The sequence below is a fragment of the Sus scrofa genome, chromosome 1 (genome assembly GCF_000003025.6).
Source record: "Sus scrofa isolate TJ Tabasco breed Duroc chromosome 1, Sscrofa11.1, whole genome shotgun sequence".
NCBI classification, from domain to species: domain Eukaryota; kingdom Metazoa; phylum Chordata; class Mammalia; order Artiodactyla; family Suidae; genus Sus; species Sus scrofa.
Genome location: NC_010443.5, coordinates 225,019,517 through 225,042,636, shown reverse-complemented (window position 1 = coordinate 225,042,636; position 23,120 = coordinate 225,019,517). Strand labels below are relative to the sequence as shown.

Below are 23,120 nucleotides of genomic sequence, written 5' to 3'. Positions count from 1 at the left end.
GATGACGACAGCCTGGATTTGGCAGTCCTGCTGCTGTCACTAGCCTGGAACCTCATGGGTCTGACTGATCAAGTCCCGGCCGCGCCCTCAGCGGGAATCAAGACTTGCCTGGGTGAGTGCAACTCCAGTTGTGACGGCGGCCCGGGCTGTTTAATTCCAAGATTGTAGCCCCGGCGGCTCAGGCATCCTTAGGTCCCTCGGTGTTGGGGCGGGCCAGGGAGTGGCTTTCAGCGCCACTCCTTCAAGTGGCAGCCACTCCAGAGTGGCGCGGTAGGGGGCGTGGGGAGACGTAGGCATATTTATTCTGGTGTGAGAGTGGGATGCCGGGACCGCTCTACGTTGCGGTCCCGAGTCCGAGAGCAAGCTAAGTGCAGAAGAGGCCAAGAAACTAGCGCCTGTGACTGGCCAGGTGGGGGCAGCCGTGATGCAGTGGCCGAACTCAGAAATTTTTCACGAGTTGTGGAAGTCCCTTTGGGGATGCTGGTGGGGAGCTTGGCTCAGCCAGGAGCGATGAAGGGGCATGTCCAGTTCAGCCTTCAGATGTGGGCTCAGCCGGGAGGTGATGGGGTTGTAATGCCTACCTCAGCCTTAGAATGATGGGCGGCGAAATGTCAGGGTCAGCTGTGAGTGTTGGGGTGCAGTGTCACGCTCAGCCGGGAGGTGATGGAGGTGTACAGTCAAGCTCAGCTGAGAAGCTGAGGTTCAGGGCTCAGCTGGGAGGTGATGGGTGCGAAGGATCCGCCTGAACTCCGGAGGTAATGGAAGCGCAGGCTCACGTTCCGTCAGGCCGGGTACGCGCTGCGGGATACCTCTAGCAGCTGCAGTCACTGCGAGGCTCGTTCGTTGGGGGGCTTGCTTTGGCAGCTGTGCGGTCTGGTGCTGTTCCTGGGCGCCACAGCGAGAGGCGCTGAGCCCTAGTGTCTGCTTCTGGCGCAGAGCTCTAGCAGCGGGAGGAGCCTTGCGCGGCCACCGCCTCCTCCGGCCGCAGTCTCCTCCTCTCCCTCCGCCTTCTTCGTCTCCCCCGCCCGCCCGGCCAATCCCCAGCCTTCGGCCCTGCCGAGCCGGGCCGCTTGTCTGGCTGGCGGAGGCTGAGCGCGACCCTAGCGAGCCGCGGCGCCCGCCGACCAGAGACAAGCGCGACTCCCGGGGACCCAGTTCTGACCCGTGCTGCCGCCCCTTCCCCATTGTCGCGGGGACGCTCTGGCCCTGCTGCTCGGGCCACGATTCTCCTCCTCTTCCTTCCCGAGGGGACGGAAAGGAGAAACAGCAGCTGCTCGGGGAAGAGCCCGAGCCGAGGCCCTTACCCCCGCGGCTCCGGGCTGAAGGAGGAGGAGGCGGAGGCAGAGGGAAGTGCGCGTCATTCCCGGGAGGAGAGGGTTTCACCTCCAGGCAGAGACTGCGGCTGCCAGTTGCGTAAAAGCAGCAGCGGCATCCGCGGCGGCGGCGGCGGGCGACGGTGCTGGAAGGGCTCTCTGGCCATGGAGAGAAGATCCGGACTTGGGGACGCCAGGAGCTCAGCTCCGTCGCTTTGGACTGCTGTGTAGGCACCTGAATTAGCCGACGCTAAGCGGGGGAGGGGAAGGTAAGAAGCAATGGGGTCACTGGCTAACCCCACTCCCCGCCCCCCGCTTCCCTGGCAGCCGCTGGGGGCCACTGCGAGGACGCGCACCGTGGTCCTCCGCACCTTCCCGGCTTTCCGGCTCCTGGCAGTCAGGCATTTGGGCATTCCTACAGAAACGGCAAACTTCCTCCTGCCCCACACAGCACCCTCCTGCGCTCCCCCCGCGGGTCGCCTTCCCCTCTTTGGATTAGGAGTAACAAAACTCCTCCGGAGTAAGTCCTCTCCATAAGAAAGGGTCTCTGGGAACCAAGTCTTGATTTCTTTCTCTCCCTCTCTCTTTTCATTACTTTTACGGGGATGGAAACAATGGACCTTTGAAAGTCGGTGTGAACAGCCTTAAACTTTCTGGAGAGGGTTAGCTTGGGGGAATAAACCCCACAGGAAGCCAACTACAGTGAAAAGTTGGTGGAATGTGCATTGCATAGTTTTGGCCTCAGTGCGCGCGCGCCTATGCCTTTGGGGTGATCTTTGTCTCTATTCCCCTGGGTTGGTGCTCCCCCTGCTGTCCCTCCCCCCTCCAATTTCTGTTAGTTAAGGTAAGGCGACTCGTTAAAATCCCATGCACCTTTCTTTGAAGCTGGGGAAGGACTTAGCACTGTATCCCCCACTTCCAGCTTTCCTCTGCAGAGTTGAGAGGTCTTGGCAAAGAAAGGGGGTCCCGCTCTGTGAGGACCCTTAAGTGCTGCAGTTAATGCTGGTTGTTACACCCCCTTGTAATAAAACCAAGCTTCTGATGTCCCTGGATGCTCTCTGCAGAGGATTGATTTGTGTCACCAGGTTTCCTGTGGAGCGGAAACTGCTCACTTAAATTCTCCTCATTAGGTTAGGAAAACAGACTTTGATATATGTCTCCTTTCATCAGCAGTAGGGGTTAAGGATAGAGCGCTTAATAATTTTAAGAACTTTCATTCCGCACACGAGCTACTCACTGGCTTATATTCACTCCCCTTCTTTCGGTATTGACAACGTGGTGCAATGTTGCATAACTGGATGTGTCGAGGGTAAGCAGATGCTATCTTCCTGAGCTCCTTTCTGTACAAAGTGAGAAACACTTAGAGGAAGGGGGATGGAGGGAGGTTTCACCTGAGCTCAGGAGGCCTGAATCCTCGAAGTAGCCAGGCTTACCTATTGGAAATGACTCCATTTACAAAACAAATGCATCTAAAATATTTAGCCTTATGGCTTTTTGGTTGGCTAGAATGGAGCTCTTAATGTTTGACCCTTGAAGAAAACTTGCTATTTTCAAAATTGACTTGGGCATCATACTTTGGTTGTGCCTTTGATTAGCTATTCAGAGGGCTCTTTTGAGTTTGCACTGCAGGGCAAAGCAGAAGATAGTGCACTTCCTCTGCTCAGTCAACATTGGCAGCACCTTCTGGTGATTTATCCTTTACATTAAAATCACTTCTCCAGCTTTCTGTTATACCTACACTATAGGATCAGTGTGTGTGGAAGTCTTGTCTTGGGGTTTTCAGTGCAGTCCACTTGATGCTGTTTTACCTGGATATGTTTACAGGCCCAGAAAAGTAAGGTTAGAAGTGAATTGAGTCAACACCTGTTTCACTTAATAGTCTGTGGATGAGTGCGAAAGTAGGGGAGTGGACACTGTGTGTGTGGACAGGAAAATTAAATCAGTAAATTCTTAAATGGTACTTGTTTAGATTTCCCTTGTCTCAGCTAATTGTATGAGTAAAGTCTCCTTTCTTGATGTGGCCTGTAACCAACAAATTTTCAAAAGTCTCACATTTTACAACAGGAAACCAGAATGGGACAACGCCTCATTCGTGTTCTAATAGACATAATCAAGCCTGTTGTCGAATAGCTAACTTGGAAACGAAGAGAAAACAAAGCAAGAGAGTAAAGTAGTCTTTTGGGCCATTTCTCAAGTTGAAAAGTTACTGTTTATGAACTGTGTGCCTCTGGGCAAGTTTCTGAAATTAGGAATGAAGAATCACATGTCAGAAAGAGAAAATTTAAATGATCATTATCAAATTAACCATTTTAGACTCTCCTGGTATATATTTACATATATACCTTGTAAAGTGCTATAAAATATTTATGAGTATCACATTATCCACCCATCCACCATCCTTTTAGCTTACAATTATTAGTCACCTGTTCTATGTCAGGCTGTCTAGAAGCAATCTGATTGCCACTCCCTTTGTGGAATGTTCTTTCTGGTAGAGAGAGGGAATTGGATAGAGTGGTTGAAACTTGGGAGGTCACAAGGAGCAAAGATTATCTGTGTGGTGGCTTTGATCTATAAAGAAAGATAGAACAATCTCTGCTGTTGAAGAAATCAGTCTATTCAGAGACAAAAGGAAATGAACAATTAGAAGTCCTGGTTGGAGAACTATGCACAGAATGCTTTAAGAACCCAGGGAAAGGTCAGATTGGGCCTGGGATGGGGAAGCCATTTAGTGAAAAACAAAATTTACTAAATCAGACAAAATAGTAAGGACTGAAAACTGTTGTCAGAGGTACCATTTTGAAATATAAAGATTGAGAGTTCCCATTGTGGCTCAGCAGAAACAAATCCGACTAGGAACCATGAGGTTTCGGGTTTGATCCCTGGCCTCGCTCGGTGGGTTAAGGATCCGGTGTTGCTGTGAGCTGTGGTGTAGGTCGCAGACTCGGCTCAGATCTGGTGTTGTTGTGGCTCTGGAGTAGGCCAGCAGCTGTAGCTCCGATTAGACCCCTAGCCTGGGAAGCTCCATATGCTGCAGGTGCAGCCCTAAAAGGACAAAAGACAAAAAACAAAAACAAAACAAAACAAAAAAAAGAAATATAAAGATTGGAGGACTTGAAGTCAGAATGGAATTTAAAACAAGGTTCTCACAATTGTTAACCATTTGCTATTGGCAAATCCCCTGATTCTTCACACATGGTTTCTTCATTTGTAAAATGACTTAGTGGAATCCTTTGAGGATTAACTTTAATTTGCTGTGTACGTAACAAAGTACCATACAAGCTAGTACTGTTTGGTACTTTAAAAATACATTCTTTTTATTTTATTTTATTTTTGGCCACACCCATGACATACGAAAGTTCCTGGGCCAGGAACCGAACTGGTGCCACAGAAGTGACAGAAGCTGTGAAGCTTTCGGTGACAATGTTGAATCCTTAGCCAGCTGAGCCACCAGGGAACTCCAAAATACGTTCTTTTTAAAAACTATAAATAGATAGAATTTGTAACTTAGTCTAATTGGTCTCAGCTACAGATTTCACTGGCCTTTTCCAGAGCGTTCTGAATCCCATCTTGAGTGCAAGTCTTCAGTCGTTGTCATAATAGCATGGCATGTCTTGTTCAGGCATCTTCGTCTCAGCCACAGGAAATCTTTTCATGGCATTTGGGTTGCAAACACTAATTAGAAGGATGGGCTCTCTGGTACAGTACATCAGTTGAGAGGGGCTTGTCTGTGTCTGTGCTCTAACTTCTGTACTCTTCTTCCTGCTTCCAAAGTCAGGCTAGCCCTTCTGCTTTCCTTCATCCTAACAAGATGAATGTAGAAAAGGAAAAAGGACAAGAAAAGCTATGCATCTGCGTTTTTGAGACCATGAAAATCACCCTTAATGGTTTTCTCCATTTGTAAAGAGGTGTAATTTTCAACCACATTGTTAAAGAAAGCTGTGCTCTCAATAGCAGCAGCTGCTGTCTAGGTGAAACTTGAATCTGTAAGCAATACTTGCTTTAATATCTTGCCTTTAGTTCTTCACTTGAAATGGACTTAAGCTCATTTGACATTTTAATAAATTGCCTTTGATAGAAATCCATACTCAGGTATTTAAAACTGCCATGTTAAATGTGACTTTTTGGGGGGAGGAATGGTGATATGACTATAAATCAGACTTTAGGATAATTATACATGCTGAATCTTAGTTTGAATGGGCTTCAAAAATAATATTAAAACGAGGAAGTTGAGACCCAGAGAGGCTAACTAATTAGGTAAGGTCATGTAGTAAATTAATGGCTGAGTAGGGACAAGAACCCCTTTGTCCCTATTTCCAGCCAGGATTTTTTTTTTTCTCCAGTATACTCTAATTTGCTATTTGGCTTTGTTAGCAAGTTAGTTATTTTAATGTTTTAGCATGAAACAATTTGCATGTGGACTTAGAAACCTCTTGCACCCAAGTTTAAGGCAGACACTATACCTTATGTTTCGAGAATCATCTTGATAGGGTGCACAGGGTGGGGTGGAGCTACTTGTAATAAATTTGTCAAATAAGGAACTAAGTGTAAAAATAATGTTAGCTTGCATTTTCTAGAAATAGTGTACCAATTTAACATATTGTCAAAGTGCACATTTTTTAAAAGAAACAAATTCCTGAAAACGTTATTCAGATTTGTGTTGTGAATCATATGATAAAAGCATATTAGAAACTGACTTTCATATTCTTTTGTTTTCTCTGTACTTGTTTTGGGAAGCCTTTAACGCTGATTGTTAGGAAACTATGTTCAACAAATATTTTATTGCATTCCTAAGATGTACAAGGCACTGAGCGACTTGCTGTGAATGATACAAAGATGTATGAGGCAAAGAGTCTTTATTAAAATGTCTCTTTACAAAAAATGAAGCAGACTCAAAGCTGTGTATGACTTAAAACACAGAACTGCTGTCTCCCAACAAATCGGTCCTTTGATCTAGCAGGCAAATCTGCTCTGAGATTGTTATTAGACTAACCAGACTTGAACGAAATTTTTATTTTCATTGCAGAGTGACAAGTGATAAACGTTTTACATTTATTTTATCAGAGCTCTAGCTTAGTTTGGACTATAAGTAAAAATTTGGCAATATTTGATGAGATTTTATTTTATGAGAAGTTAGCCTAGGAGAGCTTGTGGTAGTGTTCCCTTTAATGTATTTTACAAATGACTTTATTTTTATTTATTTATTATTATTTTTTTGTCTTTTTGCCTTTTCTAGGGCCGCTTCCCATGGCATATGGAGGTTCCCAGGCTAGGGGTCTAATCGGAGCTGTAGCCTCCGGCCTACGGCAGAGCCACAGCAACTCGGGATCCAGAGCCGTGTTTGCGACCTACACCACAGCTCATGGCAATGCTGGATCCTTAACCCACTAAGCAAGGCCAGGGATTGAACACGCAATCTCATGGTTCCTAGTCGGATTCATTAACCACTGTGCCACGATGGGAACTCCACAAATGACTTTAACATTGCATAGATGTGCAACTGGAAACTTGTTGCTTGGAAAGGGTTGCGGTTTAAGACAATCCACACTGAACAACCAAGAAAAGATTTGTCCTCATTGACTCTGAGTTTGATGTAAGTATCCCAGAACATATGCCTATTCACTGCAAACTAGATTTCCTGGTCATGTCTGGTTACTCAGTCTCTCTGAAGAGTGAAATTATTGATTTGAAGGCTCTTGCCTAATTACTATTGGCTTGTACTTGGAGACTGTTAGCCTTCTCTTATCATAATGGTCTCTGTTAATGGTGACTCACTTCCTTAAAGAATGAATAAGTTGTGTGTGTGTGTGTTTAAACATACAGTGAGGTTGGAAAATTAATTACCAATAGTTTAGGGAGTGGGAAGCTTAAGTTTATCACGAGGACAAATGTCTAATTCCTGTTTCAGAAAGAATGAGAAAAATGGGTCATTCTTTACAAATTACGGATAAGAAGTTCCTGCTGTGGCACAATGGGATTGATGCCATCTCTGGAGTGCTGGGATGCAGGTTTGATCCCTGGCGTGGCACAGCACAGTGGGTTAAAGGATCTAGCGTTGCTGTAGCTGGTCACAGGTTGCTATTGCAACTCAGATCTGATCCCTGGCCTGGGAACTCCATATTCCTGGGTGGGCAAGAAAGAAAAAAATTGTGGTTAAGAAAAACAAACAAACCACATAACATTGTTTTTATTACCAAAAGTGTCACCAGTACAAAATCAACTTTGTATGCGGATTTAAAAAATATTATACTGGAGTTCCCTGGTGGCCTCTCAGTTGAGAATTTGGCATTGTCACTTCTGTGGCTCCAGTTTGATCCTTGGCCCAGAAACTTCTGCATGCCATGAGCATGGCTAAAAAATAATTATATTTCATTAATGCAAAAGATATGGCTTTAATTATTCAGTAGATACTTGGTGATAGCCATTCTCTAGCCATCCAGTGCCAAACTCAGACAGAATGAAGTGCTGGTAATGTTGAGAAGCTAGCAGTTTGGTAGGAGGTAGGCTATATATGAAGGTATAGCTGAAAAGGCCAAACGAGAGATGAATCGTCTTATTTTATTTATTTATTTTTTGGTCTTTTTGTCTTTGTAGGACTGCACCCACAGCATACGGAGGTTCTGAGCTAGGGGCGAATTGGGGCTGTAGCTGCTAGCCTATGCCAGAGCCACAGCAACAAGGGATCCGAGCTGTGTCTGTGACCTATACCACAGCTCTTGGCAATGCTGGCTCTTTAACCCACTGTCCTCATGGATGATAGTCAGGTTCACTAATGGCTGAGCCATGATGGGAACTCCTGAATCGTCTTATCTACATGAAATTTTTTTCGGCCATGCCCATGGCATGTGGAAGTTCTCAGGCTGCACCATGGCAGTGATCTGAGTCACTGCAGTGACAATGCTGGATCCTTAACCCACTGCACCAAAAGGGAGCTCAGTGACATCTTTTGATGAATGTTAATTGCTGCTTTCCCAAGTGTTGGTGCTGATTTAGACCCTGACCGTCCTTACCATATGGCCACTCTTCACAGGATATGGTCAGCTCATGCATAACTTTCCTCATCTGCCTGGTTACCAGGTCATCTGAGCTTGGCTTTAGCCTTAAAGTATTTCTTCTTGCTCTTCTTTGTGCTTATAGCACTTGAGCTCATCACTCAGCCCCTATTTGCCTGTCCTGCTGCTATAGTAGACGGTATTCTGTCCCTATTCCAGCCGTGCAAAGTCCAGCCACTGCTCTGGGGCTGAAAAATTACTTGTTTGACTCTTGATACCCTTGAGTTTAATGAATGTGGAGGAGACTGGAGGCCTGGGTAGGCTTGGGTTTCACAAGCCTTAGGAGGACAGGGACTGTGATTGTTTTTTATTTTGGCTAGGAACTCATCTGCATGACACCTGCCAGAGAATATGAAAAACATCATGGGTTTGTTGTTTTCTCCCCATATTGGTTGTTGTTGGACAGTGTGTTGTCATTTTAAGGGCAGAAGTTCGTTTTAGTTCACACACACAAAGGAAGCTATGAGTAGTAGTCTAATGGTATATGTTTGGATAAGTAAGTTTGGGATTTACCAAACTCAGGCTATCGCTTCTTTAGACACACTAGCCCAGTGCCTTTACCCCAACTTGTATTGTAATTACTTGTTTACCCATGTTCTCTCCTGACCCAGCCAACCCCAACACTAGGCTATGAGCTCCTTGAAGGTAGAGATCATGTATATTTTTTTACCACAAGGTCCCCATCATCTTGCAAAATCTGGCTCATAAGCAGTACCCAAGCCTGAACATGTTCCCTCTTTGATAAGGCTTTTCTCTTAAATATATTGTATTAAAAATAGGCTATGTGTTGTAGGTAAAGAAAATCATACATGTGTATTCTGTTCCTGGCCCGCTATTAATAGAAACTTTGCTTGATGCTAGATTGAGTAGCCTGGATTACTTCAGTCTGGGTATTTCATTATTCATCTGGAGTATTTCTTAGTTTGAAAGGCATGTCAAAACACACTCGTTATATGTTTCCTATTGTCATTGCATTTTGATGTCTGTATATCACTGGATCATAAACTTTCGGTATGTCTGTACTTACATATCAAACACATTTCTGTTGTCTTTTCTTTTCCCAACTTTCACATTTTACCAACGTAACTTGCTGGAATTTTTCTGCTTGAGAAGTAGCTTAAAGCTTTGTCGCTGACGATCCGCAAAGAATGCAGCCCACAAGCAGCTCTGCCCTTTGCTATGACCCTAATTAAATCAGCCTCCCTCAGGTCAGACTTAGGCTTTGGTTCTTTCTTTTGAAGGCCAGCTGCAAGGCTGATGACATGTCTGCGTCTGCCATTGTGTGCCTGTGTACAGCCATCCGTCACTGTCAGCAGGTTCAGAGTCTCTCTGGCAGGACACAGCCCGTGGGAAACAAGGGCGAAGGGGGATGGTCTAAGGACTCTTGAGAGGGAGAGGAGAAAGGGGAACAGCTTTTTAGTAGAAAGAATTAAGGAGGAAAAGGAGTCTGAGGAATAATAATCGAAAGAAAGGAAACAGAAGTGAAGACAGAAGACTGGAAGGTAAAATGACCCTCTCCTTCTCTCTCCAATTGTCCAAGTTAAAGAACAGTCATCTTCCAGTTTTGTTTATCCTTTTTTTCCCCCCAGTGAGCTGATTTTAATGATTTTAATTTTCCCACATCCATTTGTTTATCCTTTAGTTCTTTATGTCTACCTGGTGGCCTAGGTACTTTGCTCTTTTTTAATTTTATTTTTGATTGGGTCGGAGTGTTAGATAGTCTTCATTGTCACCCTTTCTATCCCTCTTGGTCTATAGATCTGTATTTTTTCCCCTTTTGCTTCTCTTTTGTTGCCTGGGATAATGTTCTTCAGCCTTTGCGCTCTATCAGCCATCTTTACTTTAGGGTCAAGCATTGCTTTTCATGGACATGGTAATAGTTTGTATAAAAGACAGAATTAATGAGTGTATTGGGTGGCAAAAAAATCAGACATCTGCCTTCTATACCTTGCATAAATGAGAGGAGTAAAATATTGAATTGAATTATTTCTTAAAAGCCACTTAACTTTAAGGTAGGAAAGAGTTCACTGGGTTTATTTTGGACATTAGATATTATATAAATACTCTGTTTTGAGGGATCCGTATTTTAACAGGGGAATCCAATATATTATGCTGAGGATATATCCACTTTAGAGAATTGTAGCTAATTTGCCAATCTGAATTCCTTAAATTCAAATCCATGAGCACATACTGTTTGTTGTTTTCCATGTAAGCAAAATCTTAGTATTTTTAGTTAATTTTTGTTTTCCAGAGATTTAATGTTTCCGACTATAGTTTTCCAGCAAAGAGAGTATGGCCTAACTGAAAAGTGAATTTATAAGCAGGAAAAAAAAAATCTTCTAACTTTAAATAATGATTCCAATCAAATCCTTAGTGGTAAAAAAAAAAGTTTTTTTTTAGTATATTTAGTCTTTTTATGACTATACATTTGAAATATTCCTTATAATTTTTCTATATTGTAGTGTAACAGAGTTAGTGTGTATTGGGAGAGTTATTTCCTTTTGTGGGAGGACATTGTATGAATGATAAATGGTGCCAAACTAAAAGTCAAGTGTATATTAGCATTTGTATATAATAGCAGCTTAACTTTTGAGTATATCATTCGTCATATATGCCTAAATTAACCAAGTGGAGAATGAAGGTAGAAGAATAGAATTAAAGTGCCTCAGTTCCTTATTCTTTCATTTGATGTTACTCTTTGTCTTTTTCTAGACAAAAGAAATTGTCTTTTGTTGGAGGTTGATTGGAGAGATTGGCGGTTGGAACCATTAATTGAAAATTCAAGGCTGTTTAGACGGTGATTAAAATTTTTAATAGGTCACAGTTACCAGTAATTATAAACATTAATCATTTGTTTTCATGATAATTCATGAACACCCCTCTTTCTTGAAATGTTTTACTTTTTGCTGTGACCTGTCAATGTGCATACCAGTCAGTGTGTTACAAAGACCTGCCAAGCAAGAGCTTAATAAAATTAAAAGTTTCCTCAGGCAGATTTTGGCCAGTTGTACTGAAATTCTTGGAAAGTAAAGACTATAACTTGTAGAACTGACTTTTAGATTGGCTAGTGTTTCAAGAATTATGTCCTTGATCAAAGAAGGATAAACTTGACAAGATCATGCCAGCTTACTGACTGTTCCTATAAACATGAATTTTCCATTCAAAAATAAGTTTTCATATCAAGTTAGGCAGGATTTGAAAGAACTTAAGTGAGTCAGAAGTATTGCATTTTCATTAGGTGTTCAGTATGATGGGGGTCAGTATTTATGGCATATCGCTGGGCTATGGGACCCCTATGCACTAGGTTGGAGGGGCTGGGTAATCTTGTGGACTACAGGGTAAGTGTCCCCAACCACTGTGTAAATGATGAGCACTTATGGTAGGCAATTAGTCTTCTGTTATAGCATCTTAGCAGTAGAAAGAAAATGAAAATGCATCTCTTTTATAGAGCTGTTAGAGAGTCTTGGATTAATTGCTGCTATCTCTGTATTGAGAAGACTTGTCCTTTGATCACAGCATATATTGGCTGCCAGCATAACAGTATAAAGAATTGAATGTTTCCTTTTTCCTGTGTACCTACTACATCTCATAGTGTGTGATTAAAACTGACAAAATATAGTGAGAGGTTAAACTTGTCTAGATGGTTTGCTGTTCTTTATTTTTAGAATTCCTATTTGCAGTTGTTAATAATACCTTTTATTCACCTACTAGATTGCATATTAGGATTGTATGTTGTAAAAATTAATGCATTGACTTTTTTTGCTTGTAGTAAATATTCTCAATTTTTCCCAAATTAGAGCCACTAATATAGAGATTAGACACATTTCGCAGAGCCTCAAGGATGTTGAAAAAGGAGTAAATAGGAGATTCCAATTTGGGAATCTGGAGTGTGTGTGTGTGTGTGTGTGTGTGTGTGTGTGAGATGGGGTGGGGGAGGGGAGAAACAGTAAGTTCTAGGTTCAGTAAGCACTTATAGAGCTCCTACTATGTGTAAGTTCCTATTAGGATGCCAGAATGGATAAGATGTCCCTGCTCTCAAGAGGCTTCTGGTCAGTTGCAGGAGATGGACATGTATGTACATTAACTGAAATATAAGGCAGAAAACAAGGAGATTCATAAGAGGGTTTTGTTTTGTTTTGTTTCGTTTTTTGGCTGGTCCCATGGCATGTGGAAATTCCATGGGTTCAAACCCATGCCTCAACAGTGACCTGAGCTGCTGCAGTGACAACACTGGATCCACAACCTACTGTACCACAAGAGAACTCTTCAATTAGAATTTTAAATATACTATAGGGAAGAACAGGCAGGAAACTTATTGTGGAGTCCTGAGAAGGCTTTGTGGATGAGATAGCACAATATTTGAATATTTTATATGAGAATAGCTCAATTTTCTTAAAATCATGTCTCTTTTTTTTTTTTAAAAAAACCCAACAACTATGATCTCCTTTAATGTTATTGACATTTCAAAATAAGTTACTTTGTGTGATTACTTATTAAATTTATAATCAAATAAATTAATTGAATGCTCCTACCAACTGTAAATCCCTCTCACAGTTACCATTCGAAGTTACACACTCTTTTTATCCAAGAGAAGAATTTTATTTAAAATAACCGCAGGACTAAAATAATAGCCACTGTGGTGTAATGGGATCAGGGACATCTTTGGAGTGCTGGGATGCAGGTTCAATCCCCGCCCCAGCACAGTGGGCTAAGGTCTGGTGTTGCCACAGCTTCGGCCTAGGTCACAGCTGTGGCTCAGATATGATCCCTGGCCTGGCCTGGGAACTCCATGTGCTGTGGAGTGGCAAAAAAGAAAAAAAAAGCAAAATTTTAAGGTTTTTTTTTCTCTGAGGGCAACTGAAAATTTGACGAAAATACTGGGTTTTGAATACTTCCCTTTTTTCAGCATTTGCATGTATATCCTTTTTTTGGCATGTATGTCTTTAAGTTTATATCATGTTTTTATATTTTTAGTAATTCCTTTCATTTTTTAAATTTTGCCTAAATTTCTTGTTAATTTTTTATTGTGTAATTTTATTTTTTAATTATTACTAAATCATCTGAGCTACTAGTTTTTTTTAAATCATCCAGGACATATATACTCACAAGATAATTATTTCAAGGAACATCTAAAAAGCAAAAATAATGCTTTAAAATTTCTGTAGAATGTATTTCCAAATTCAATATGAATGACACTTTATCCCTCATTTTGGATTATCTGTCTGTGTTTAGTGGTTTAGCACAGTTTGTAATAACTCTTAAACTATAACTTGGGATTCTCTTGTGGCATAGTAAGTTGAGGATCCGGCGTCTACTGCAGCCCCTTGGGTCGCTGCTGTGGTGAGGGTTTGATTCCTAGCCTGGGAACTTCAACATGCCATGGGCACAGACAAAGGAAAAAAAAAAAGGAGTTCCTTTCTTGGTGCAGCAGGTTAAGGACCTGCCGTTGTCTTTGTGAGGATGTAGGTTCCATCCCTGGCCTTGCTCAGTGAGTTAAGGATCCAGTGTTGTTACAAGCTGTGACATGGGTCACAGATGCAGCTTGGGTCCAGTATGGCCATGGCTATGGCAGAGGCCTGCAGCTGCAGCTCCAATTTGACCCCTGGCCTGGGAACTTCCATATGCTGTAGGTGCAGCCATTAAAAAACAACAACAAAACAAAACACACATGTGTGTGTGCGTGTATACACACACACACACATTTATATATATCTCAAAACACTAGTGTGTTCCTTCTGTATACTATGTGCTTCCCTCTAGAAACAAAACCTTTTAAAAAGGACAGATAATGTAAACAAATTAACAGTGTATTGGAGTTCCTGTTGTGGCACAGCAGAAACGAATCCAACTAGTAACCATGAGGTTGTGGGTTTGATCCCTGGCCTCACTCAGTGGGTTAAAGTTCTGGCGTTGCCGTGTAGGTCAAAGATGCAACTCGGATCCCAGTTGCTGTGGCTGTGGTGTAGGCTGGCAGCTGTAGCTCCTGTTGGACCCCTAGCCTGGAAACCTCCATATATGCCTTGAGTGCGGCCCTAAAAAAAAAAAAAAAAAAAGGAAAACGAAAACCACTGTGTTAAGTAAAAACTTCAGTCTGTAGGAAAAATTTTAAAATGGTACCTACTGCTGGCCTTAAAGTTTTGAAAACCAGAGGAGAGTCTTCATCCTCTTTCCTCTATTTAGGGCTCTCTTTTGTTCTCAGAACACCAAACTGAAACTAATGCTACAAGTGTTAACCTTAGGGATTAAACAACCTGGAAATCTATTTCCTTGGTCAGTTTCACTTTTCTTTCAAGCAAGTGATTAAAAACTGAATTTAGAAGTTGCGTTTCTTGGGAATGTGTTAAATCTTTTGTCTTGATCCCCCATAGCCCCTACCACCATTCCACAATTGCTTATTGAATGAGTGAATGTCAGTTTTTCCCATGAATAATTTAAATCTATGCCTGGCAATCAATATATTTTAAAGTAATTGATTCATAATACTACTCCTAAAGCAAACTCATAAATGTAAAGTGAAGTCCTAAGACAGTGTATTTGTATCATATAGATTCAAAAATCATAAAAAATTGAGAAGAATATCTGCATATAATATGATTATTTTCTTGTGAATTTATTGTAGTGAATAGTTGCAACAATGTATTACTTGGGAAAATAACACTTGTATTTGCTGTTTATGCATTTTCATGTTTTTTCAGTGAAATAGAGCTAATAACTCAGAATATAAAGAAAATATGGTTTTGCAGAAGGTTCATGGGGAAAACACAACCATGGTTATTTTTGATTTATTGACCATGTTTGTGGCAGATGCCATCTGAATTTTCATGTTAGGCTACTATTTTGTGACTGTGAAGACAAGAATTTTTCCCAGTGGGATGGTGACTTCATTTCACCTCTCAGTGCCTTTTATTTTGTTGTGGGTACATCTGGAGACATTATCTCCCACAAAAGCGGCCTCCAGCCTGTTAAGTAATAACAACCTTTCTCACCCTGAAACAATGAAGTATCAGATGATTGCAGCCTCAAACAAAAGATTCCCGCTCTCTTTCAGAGGGGATTATAGTATGATTTCCCTCTCACTCTGGTGAGCCTGGCACTCTAGAATATCTAGTTTAGTCCTTTCTTTGTTAATAGACGATCATAAAGGGGTCTTTGTTATACTCTCTCATTTGTTCCAGCAGGATGTGTCCATTATTTCATTCTGCTGCTTGGCACATGCGGCAGTTTCATCTATAGCACCTTGAATCATGTTGTTTCTCTTTATCATGGAGCTTAAGCTTCATCTAAATAATTACTTTTGTTCAGAAATCAAACCCCTGAGTGTTTTTGACAGACACACTGACTCTGAGAATGTTCTTTGCCCCATGTAAAATCAGCATCAGTTCCCGAGTAGATGCCCTTTCTGTCCTCATTAATTCCCAGGTCATTTAGGTACTGGGAACACTTATTTTGTGGCTTCTTTATTGGTTATGTTTTGTGTTTAACGTATTTGCTGTAGTTTAGAGCAGTTTGGAGGTACCCTTTTAGTTGTTTTGGCGGAAATGAGGGGGATTAATTATAAGATTATTGAATGAAGTCAGGTGACTCTGAGATGCTGCAGTTGTTAAGGAGGGAAGTAATGAACATCATGTTTCTTATTTACCCACAGTTGTTGCAATAAAACATTAAAGTACATAGATAGCACTTCTTCCCCAGCTTCTCCTTCCCTCCATCCTTCCTTTGTTTGTTTGTTTGTTTCTTTCTTTCTCTCCTCTCCCTCCTTCCTTCCTCCTTCTTTTTCTCTTTCCTTACCTCCTAGACTCCCCCTTTCTTTCACTTGGCAAAGTTACAGAGTAAAGTTTCATTCAAAACTTACTCTTTTATTCAAAAAACTTGTAAATGCATATTTTGTTGTCTCTTTTTATTTTAGGGCCACACCCACGACATATGGAGGTTCCCAGGCTAGGGCTTGAATCAGGGCTCTAGCTGCCGGCCTACACCACGGCCACAGCAACACCAGATCTGAGCTGCGTCTACAACTTACATCACAACAAGATCCTTAACCCACTGAGTGAGGCCAGGGGTCGAAACCTGCATCCTCATGGATGCTGGTCAGATTTGTTTCCCCTGAGCCACGACGGGAACTCCATAAATGCATATTATAAAATTATAGAAGGTAAAAAGGACTGTCCTTTTTTTGTGTCACTGCCTCTAAGATAAGAAAGAACCATGTATATAGTCTGGTAAGTTTCTGCATGAAGTAGTCGTAAGAATATTAAGGTGTCTTTTTAGACTCAACACAGAGCTAGTTACACCCTTGTGTAACTTGCAGAATTGATTCTTTGAAATTTTTGCCTCTTAATTGTTTTGAAAGGCACATTAGTGTAACTTTTAAGAGCCTGAACTCTAGAGTCAAAATTCTTGGGTTCAAGTCCTGGTTTTCTGTAAACTAGCTAAATTAACTTTTGTAGTCTTCAGTTTTCTCCTGTGTAAAATGGAGATAATGGCACTTACTCATAGATTTGTCATATTAAATGTATTGGATGAATTAACACACATAATGTTTAGAACAGGCCTACCAGTAAGTCTTCTATGAATGTTAGCTATTTTTAAAAATCATCTTAACCATAATAATTGAATGCCTACTATTTTTTAAACAAAATTTGAGGATTAAAGAGATGACTTTAAGCTTTCTCACTAAATGAATTCATAGTCTATGGTCAAATGATAACATGTTAAAAACAGTTAAGTTGCTTTACTACAAGATAAATCTAGTGGAGAAATTAGACATGCAAACATGCATGCTTGCCTATTAGAACTTGTTAGGGCCACCTTGTGGTCCTCATTTGACACATGGGTTTTAACTTCAATTTGAGGAGCATATAGGAATGATACTCAATGTATAACTACCTGCTTCGGTATCACCATGCTATGTTTTAAAAATGTAAAATCTTTGGTGGCCCTCTTTCTGCTGAGCCAGAATCACTGGGGTTGAGAGCCTAGGAATCTACATTTTTAAAAAGCTTCCCTAGTGATTCTTCTGCAGAATTGAGAACAGTTGCCATAGAACAGTGGCTCTCAACCTGGATGCTCATTGGAAAAACTTGAGCATTTAGAAGGTACAGATGCTTGGCTTCTGACTTAATTGTTTATAGAGTGTGGTGGTGGCATTAAGGTTAGTGATAAATAATGTTCAGAGTGGAGGAAAAATGGTATTAGAAGATGATTAGTGAAGGTGATTGTTGACACAGTTTATTATATCAGGATGTAAGCTGACTTGATACTTTCAAAAAGTCATTACTGTGGTTACTAGGGACTAGAGAAAAAGGAGAAGTGAGAATAAATGGCGTAATGGCTGTAGAGTTTCTGTAAATATTCTAGAAATGAATGGTTGTGATGGTATACAACAGTATGAATTTGCTTAATGCCACTGAATTATACTTAAAAATGGTTAAAATGGGAGTTCCTGTTGTGGCACAGCCGAAACAAATCTGCCTGGGTACCATGAGGCTGTGGGTTCATTCCCTGGTCTTCCTCAGTGGGTTAAGAATCTGGCTTTGCCGTGAGCTGTGGTGTAGATTGCAGATGAGGCTTGGATCCTGCGCTGCTGTGGTTGTGGTGTAGGCTGGCAGCTGTAGCTTCAATTCGACCCCTAGCCTGGGAATCTCCATATTCCTGGTGTGGCCCTAAAAGGGAAAAAAAAAAAAAGTTAAAATGGTCAGTTTTATGTTATGTATATTTTACCACAATGAAAAATACTGAAAAAAAAGCCATAGTTCTCACATTTCTGAGCCTTGGTTTTTTTTTTTTTTTTTTTTTTTCTTTCTTCTTTTCACAGTGACAGTGTATCATGCGTGCCACTGATTCCAGGGGACACCCCCCTGCTTTCCTACAACCTCAGAATGGAAGCAGCCATCGCTCATCTGGCTATGTTCCTGGGAAGGTTGTCCCACTGCGACCCCCTCCTCCTCCAAAGAGCCAAGCTTCAGCCAAATTTACCTCCATCAGACAGGAAGCCCGGGCCACCTTTGCTTTCTCTTCTGAGGAACAGCAAGCCCAGAGAGAAAGCCAAAAGCAGAAGAGGCACAAAAATACTTTCATTTGCTTTGCTATTACTAGCTTTTCATTTTTTGTTGCACTTGCAGTCATTTTGGGAATATCCTCAAAATATGCTCCAGATGGTAAGTGTGTATATATATTTGTGTGTGTAGATGCATGTGTGCATACAGAACACATTCAAGGAAAAGAAAGAAGGGAAAGAAATAGTAGAATAAAATTCTAAAAAATCTTTTATTATCTTAACTTGGCTTTAGTTAACTAATATGTAGCTAGATAATATGAAATGTAGCTTCTTGTGAGTGAGAACAATTAAAGGAATTCACTGGAAATAATAAAATTAAAGAATTGCTCTCCCTTTCCATTCTGCTACTTTGTCCTTCTTGAAGCGTTTGTTTTCAAAATAGTAATTTTAATAAGCTTTATTGAAATCTTATGGTAGTGCAGTTCATCTTTCATGGTAGGTAAGATTTTCAGATCACCAAAAGTTTTTAGTAATAAAAATTACTAAATGTAGTGATAAAGTACATTTAATTGAAAAACAAACAAACAAAAAGAAAATGATTAAGTTTTGTGTTCTGCCATTTGAAACTGACTAGAAAGAGAATTCTAAAAGAGAGGCAGCAAGTTTTGATACACTTGTCTAAAAAATCACTCATTTCTTGATAGTTAAATATCATTTAGGGGAGATTTTAATTTCTTAAATGGCCTTTGCTCTTCAAGTTGGTAATATAGCAATGCTTTGAATGATTTTGGGAAGTTAATTGTCAGTCACCCTCAATGTAGTACTAACAAAGAATGGCCTCATAATAGATGCCATCCATCCCTCTGAAAATCAAAGGGCTCAGGGCTGTGGAAGAAGCAGAGAAAAAACTCAGGCCACCTGGATTGGGCTCTGTAGTAGTCTGAATTTTTTTAGTAGTCTGCAACAGATTTATATTGAATTAGTGCCTCCTTAAATGGCTATAATATTTGGGAAGCATTGTATGATTTATAAAACTTAGAAATATTAGTTTGTTTAGATTTCATGGGTGGTTTAGGGATCTTATAGACTATGTTTTTGGTGGGGAGGTAATAGCAATACCTCTGAGAAAATAGACCTGAAGTAAGAGAGATGTTCATATCAACATCTTTTTGTTTGTTTGCTTGGCTGTACCTGTGGCATGTAGAAGTTCCCAACCCAGGGATCAAACCTACATTGTACTTCCAACTTGTACCACAGCTGTGGCAACGCCAGATCCTTAACTCACTGTGCCACAAAGGAACTTCGCATGTCAGCATCTTTGTTGGCCAAACCAGTAGACCACATAAAGTGCTTGCAACATTGCTTTCCATTGGACATCACATTGACTTTCTCTCTTTTTCCACCAGAATAACCAAGTTCATGGCTGTTGATTCATTCTTTCCAAGTAATCTTCAATAAAAAGATGCCAGACTGTGGGAAATCATAATTGAAATCTGTGGCTTTAATTGATGTTTTCATATTTCAGCAAAGACATAGAATTGCTGATGTGGTTCCTTGAGTCAACATTTTTTAGTTTCACATTTTGGTATTATAAGGGCAGAATATCAGTGGAAAGACCTGGTATGCTGCAGTATTTCAAGATCAGCCTTACTGTGGTTATTGCTGTTACGTAACTTTGATAATGCATCTTGTACTCAGCAAGAAGGTAGCTGAGAAGGTGGGGCTGGCTAAGCTATTTTTCGATGCTTCCTGCAGACTACAGATTTCCTTCTCTAGCTGGTTACAGTCCTTGTTACGTGGGCCTACATTTGCTTGTAATACAACATCATAGACATTTCAGCTAAATGTTTTATGGGAAATTAGGGAAGATAGAAGAAAAAGTTCAAGAAATCCTCAAAATTAAGTCAGAAAAAAAAATGCAAGAGTTTTCTTGTTTCTTCGGTGGGAAGAAGAGTTTAAGGATTATTCTTAATATGGTAGTGATGGTTACCAACGTATCAGAATTAAATATCAGAGGAGTTCCCGTTGTGGTTCAGTAGTAATGAACCTGATTAGTATCCATGAGGATGCAGTTTCAATCCCTGGCCTTGCTCAGTGGATTAAGGATCTGGTTTTTGCTGTGAGCTGTCAGGTAGGTTGCAGACTTGGCTTGGATCTGGTGTTGCTGTGGCTGTGATATAGACTGGCAGCTATAGCTTCCATTCGACCCCTAGCCTGGGAACCTCCATATGCCATGGGTGTGGCCCTAAAAAAAGCAAAAAAAAAAAAAAAAAAAAATCAGTGATTATGAAACTGCTAGGAGAAAAATTAGTTCCATGAAATAATTGCTAAGGACTTGACTAGTGGCACTAATTTTAATTGTAGTGGTTATTATCACCTCAAAGAGAAAGCGTAAGCCAACATGAATGCTTAGAAATAAATGTTTGCGGGAGTTCCCGTCGTGGCACAGTGGTTAACAAATCTAAGAACCATGAGGTTGCGTGTTCGATCCCTGCCCTTGCTCAGTGGGTTAATGATCCGGCGTTGCCGTGAGTCGCAGATGTGGTCGGATCCCACATCGCTGTGGCTCTGGCGTAGGCTGGCAGCTACATCTCCGATTCGACCCCTAGCCTGGGAACCTCCATATGCCGTGGGAGTGGCCCAAGAAATGGCAAAAAGACAAAAAGAAATAAATGTTTGCATTAGTGTGACGTAAATTCAAAACGAGGAATCAAAATTTCCTTTCCATAAAAAACTGTATCTTTGTTATGTACCCAGTATTTCTAATTTTTCTCACATTATCCCCCAACATACACCTTCCACCTTCATGTGATTCCCAAGCTTATTTGTCCATTCCTACTTTTGCTTAGTTTAAATATAGGCTGCACCTTGCTATTCTAACTGAGCAAACAAGTGGACTTGGATGGCAAAGGGTACTTGCATCACTAGTGTCCTTATCTCTCCTTCATACTCCTTTTATTTAAATAGTATCCACTTCTTGGGGATCTAGGTCTAGTGTGATCTCCACCATTGTAGCTGTCTCAGTTACTCTAGCCCCATTCCCTCCTTTCTCTGAGCTCTTTTGCACCTAAAGTAACTAACACATTCTTGAGTATTATTTCATACATGGTGGCTTTTTCTCTTAGGCTAGATTATAGGCTCTGAGGGCTGTGAGCTCATTCTAAATTTTATAAATTATGAACTTTGTACATTTTACATTATCTAGTCCAGAATGGATAAATTGATCTTCAGTAACTACTTGGTCAGTAGTTGGTAAAATTGGTGTGGTATTTTTTCCCTCTCTTCTTACAAATTATAGCAGAAACTAAAGCTCTCATGGATAAAATAGCTGTGGCAATACAGAATACTTTCGTATTTTCATCATCATCTGTTCAAGAGGCAAGTTCTGATTCTAGTAAAGGAACACTATAAGGAAAGTAAACCTCCTTTCTTCCATATCATTCAATATGCTGAGTAATCTTGGGTTTAGTTTCTCTAATCTCCAGTTTGCTCATCTCTGAAAATGAGAGGTCATATCTTTGACCATTTGCTGTTGGTAAAGTGTACATGATTGAAGATAGTGGTATTTACCAGTAGCTGCCTTTGGAATGAAAGAAGTGCATAGGAAGGAACTTGAGAAAACCTAATACACATGTTGCTTAGCAATTTCCATTTTTTATTTTTCAGTGTGTTGTGAACATACTTTCTTTTTAAAAATAGCTTTCTTTTAAACATTTTTTTTTTAAGTTTTAATTTATTGGACTCTAGTTGACTTACAATTTTGTGTTAGTTTCAGGTATAAAACAAAGTGATTCATTTATACATATACATATATCTATTCCTTTTCAGATTCTTTTTTCATATAGGTCACTACAGAGTATTAAATAGATTTCTCTTTAAGTCCTATACAGTAAGCCCTTGTTACTCATCCATTCCATGTATAGTATTGTGTATATGTCAATCCCAACCCCTTATTTTATCCTTCCCTAAAACAGCTTTCTATAGTGGGTCCAAGGACAATTTTTAGTGTTGCCTCTTACTGTTGATTTATTTCCAGAGTAGCTGGTTCTCATTTTACCTTGTGGACTTTGACTTGAACTAGATAATAGCAATTTGGTGTTGTGGTGAAACCTTTTTTTTTTCCCAGCTGTGCCTGCAGCCTGCACAAATTCCGGGGCCAGGGGTCGAACTCTCACCTCAGCAGTGACCCAGGCTGCTGCAGTGACAATACTTGATCTTTAACCTGCTGTGCCACAGGAGAACTCCATGAAACCATTTTTATATATTGAGGAAGTAAAGGATTTGATGTATCTCTGCTTGATAGGATGGGATGGGATTTCTATCCATATGGAAGGAAATTAAAGTATGTTAGCCCCTTACTTGCAGGTTGCAATAAATGATGGTACAATTTGGAATTGGCCAAAGATATTTTTGCGTATGGTTGGGTTAATAGGATATCGATGTTGCACTGTTTTGTAGAGAATTGCCCAGATCAAAACCCCCGTCTCAGGAACTGGGATCCAGGACAAGATTCTACAAAGCAAGTTGTTATCAAGGAGGGGGATATGTTTCGTCTGACCTCAGATGCCACAGTGAATTCCATAGTCATTCAAGATGGAGGTGAGTAATGGTCTCTGTCTATGGGAACAGCAAGGATGCTGTTTACCACAGGGGAACAATTGATGTTCTCTATGCAGAACACTGTTCTTTGTTTTTAGGATGTGGTGTAACTCTGAGTATGGAGACAGGAGCAGTTCCTAAGGTACAACAGTAGAATTTAAG

The 23,120-nt window shown here is 40.8% G+C and overlaps 1 protein-coding gene across 4 annotated transcripts in view; it reads left to right on the top strand.

Moving 5' to 3' along the window:
- The window catches only part of TMEM2 (transmembrane protein 2), an 81,504-nt gene continuing 58,642 nt past the window's right edge, over window positions 259-23,120 (top strand). The window contains exons 1-3 of one of the 4 annotated variants that reach the window (XM_021064792.1): window positions 259-409; window positions 18,177-18,519; window positions 22,818-22,958. In XM_021064792.1, the coding sequence (XP_020920451.1) occupies window positions 18,189-18,519; window positions 22,818-22,958 (472 nt within the window). In that variant the 5' untranslated portion in view covers window positions 259-409; window positions 18,177-18,188. Of the gene's footprint in view, window positions 1,583-1,809; window positions 1,834-18,176; window positions 18,520-22,817; window positions 22,959-23,120 lie in introns of those variants that run through there. The other 3 variants (XM_021064787.1, XM_021064806.1, XM_021064799.1) reach the window with 3 other exon arrangements.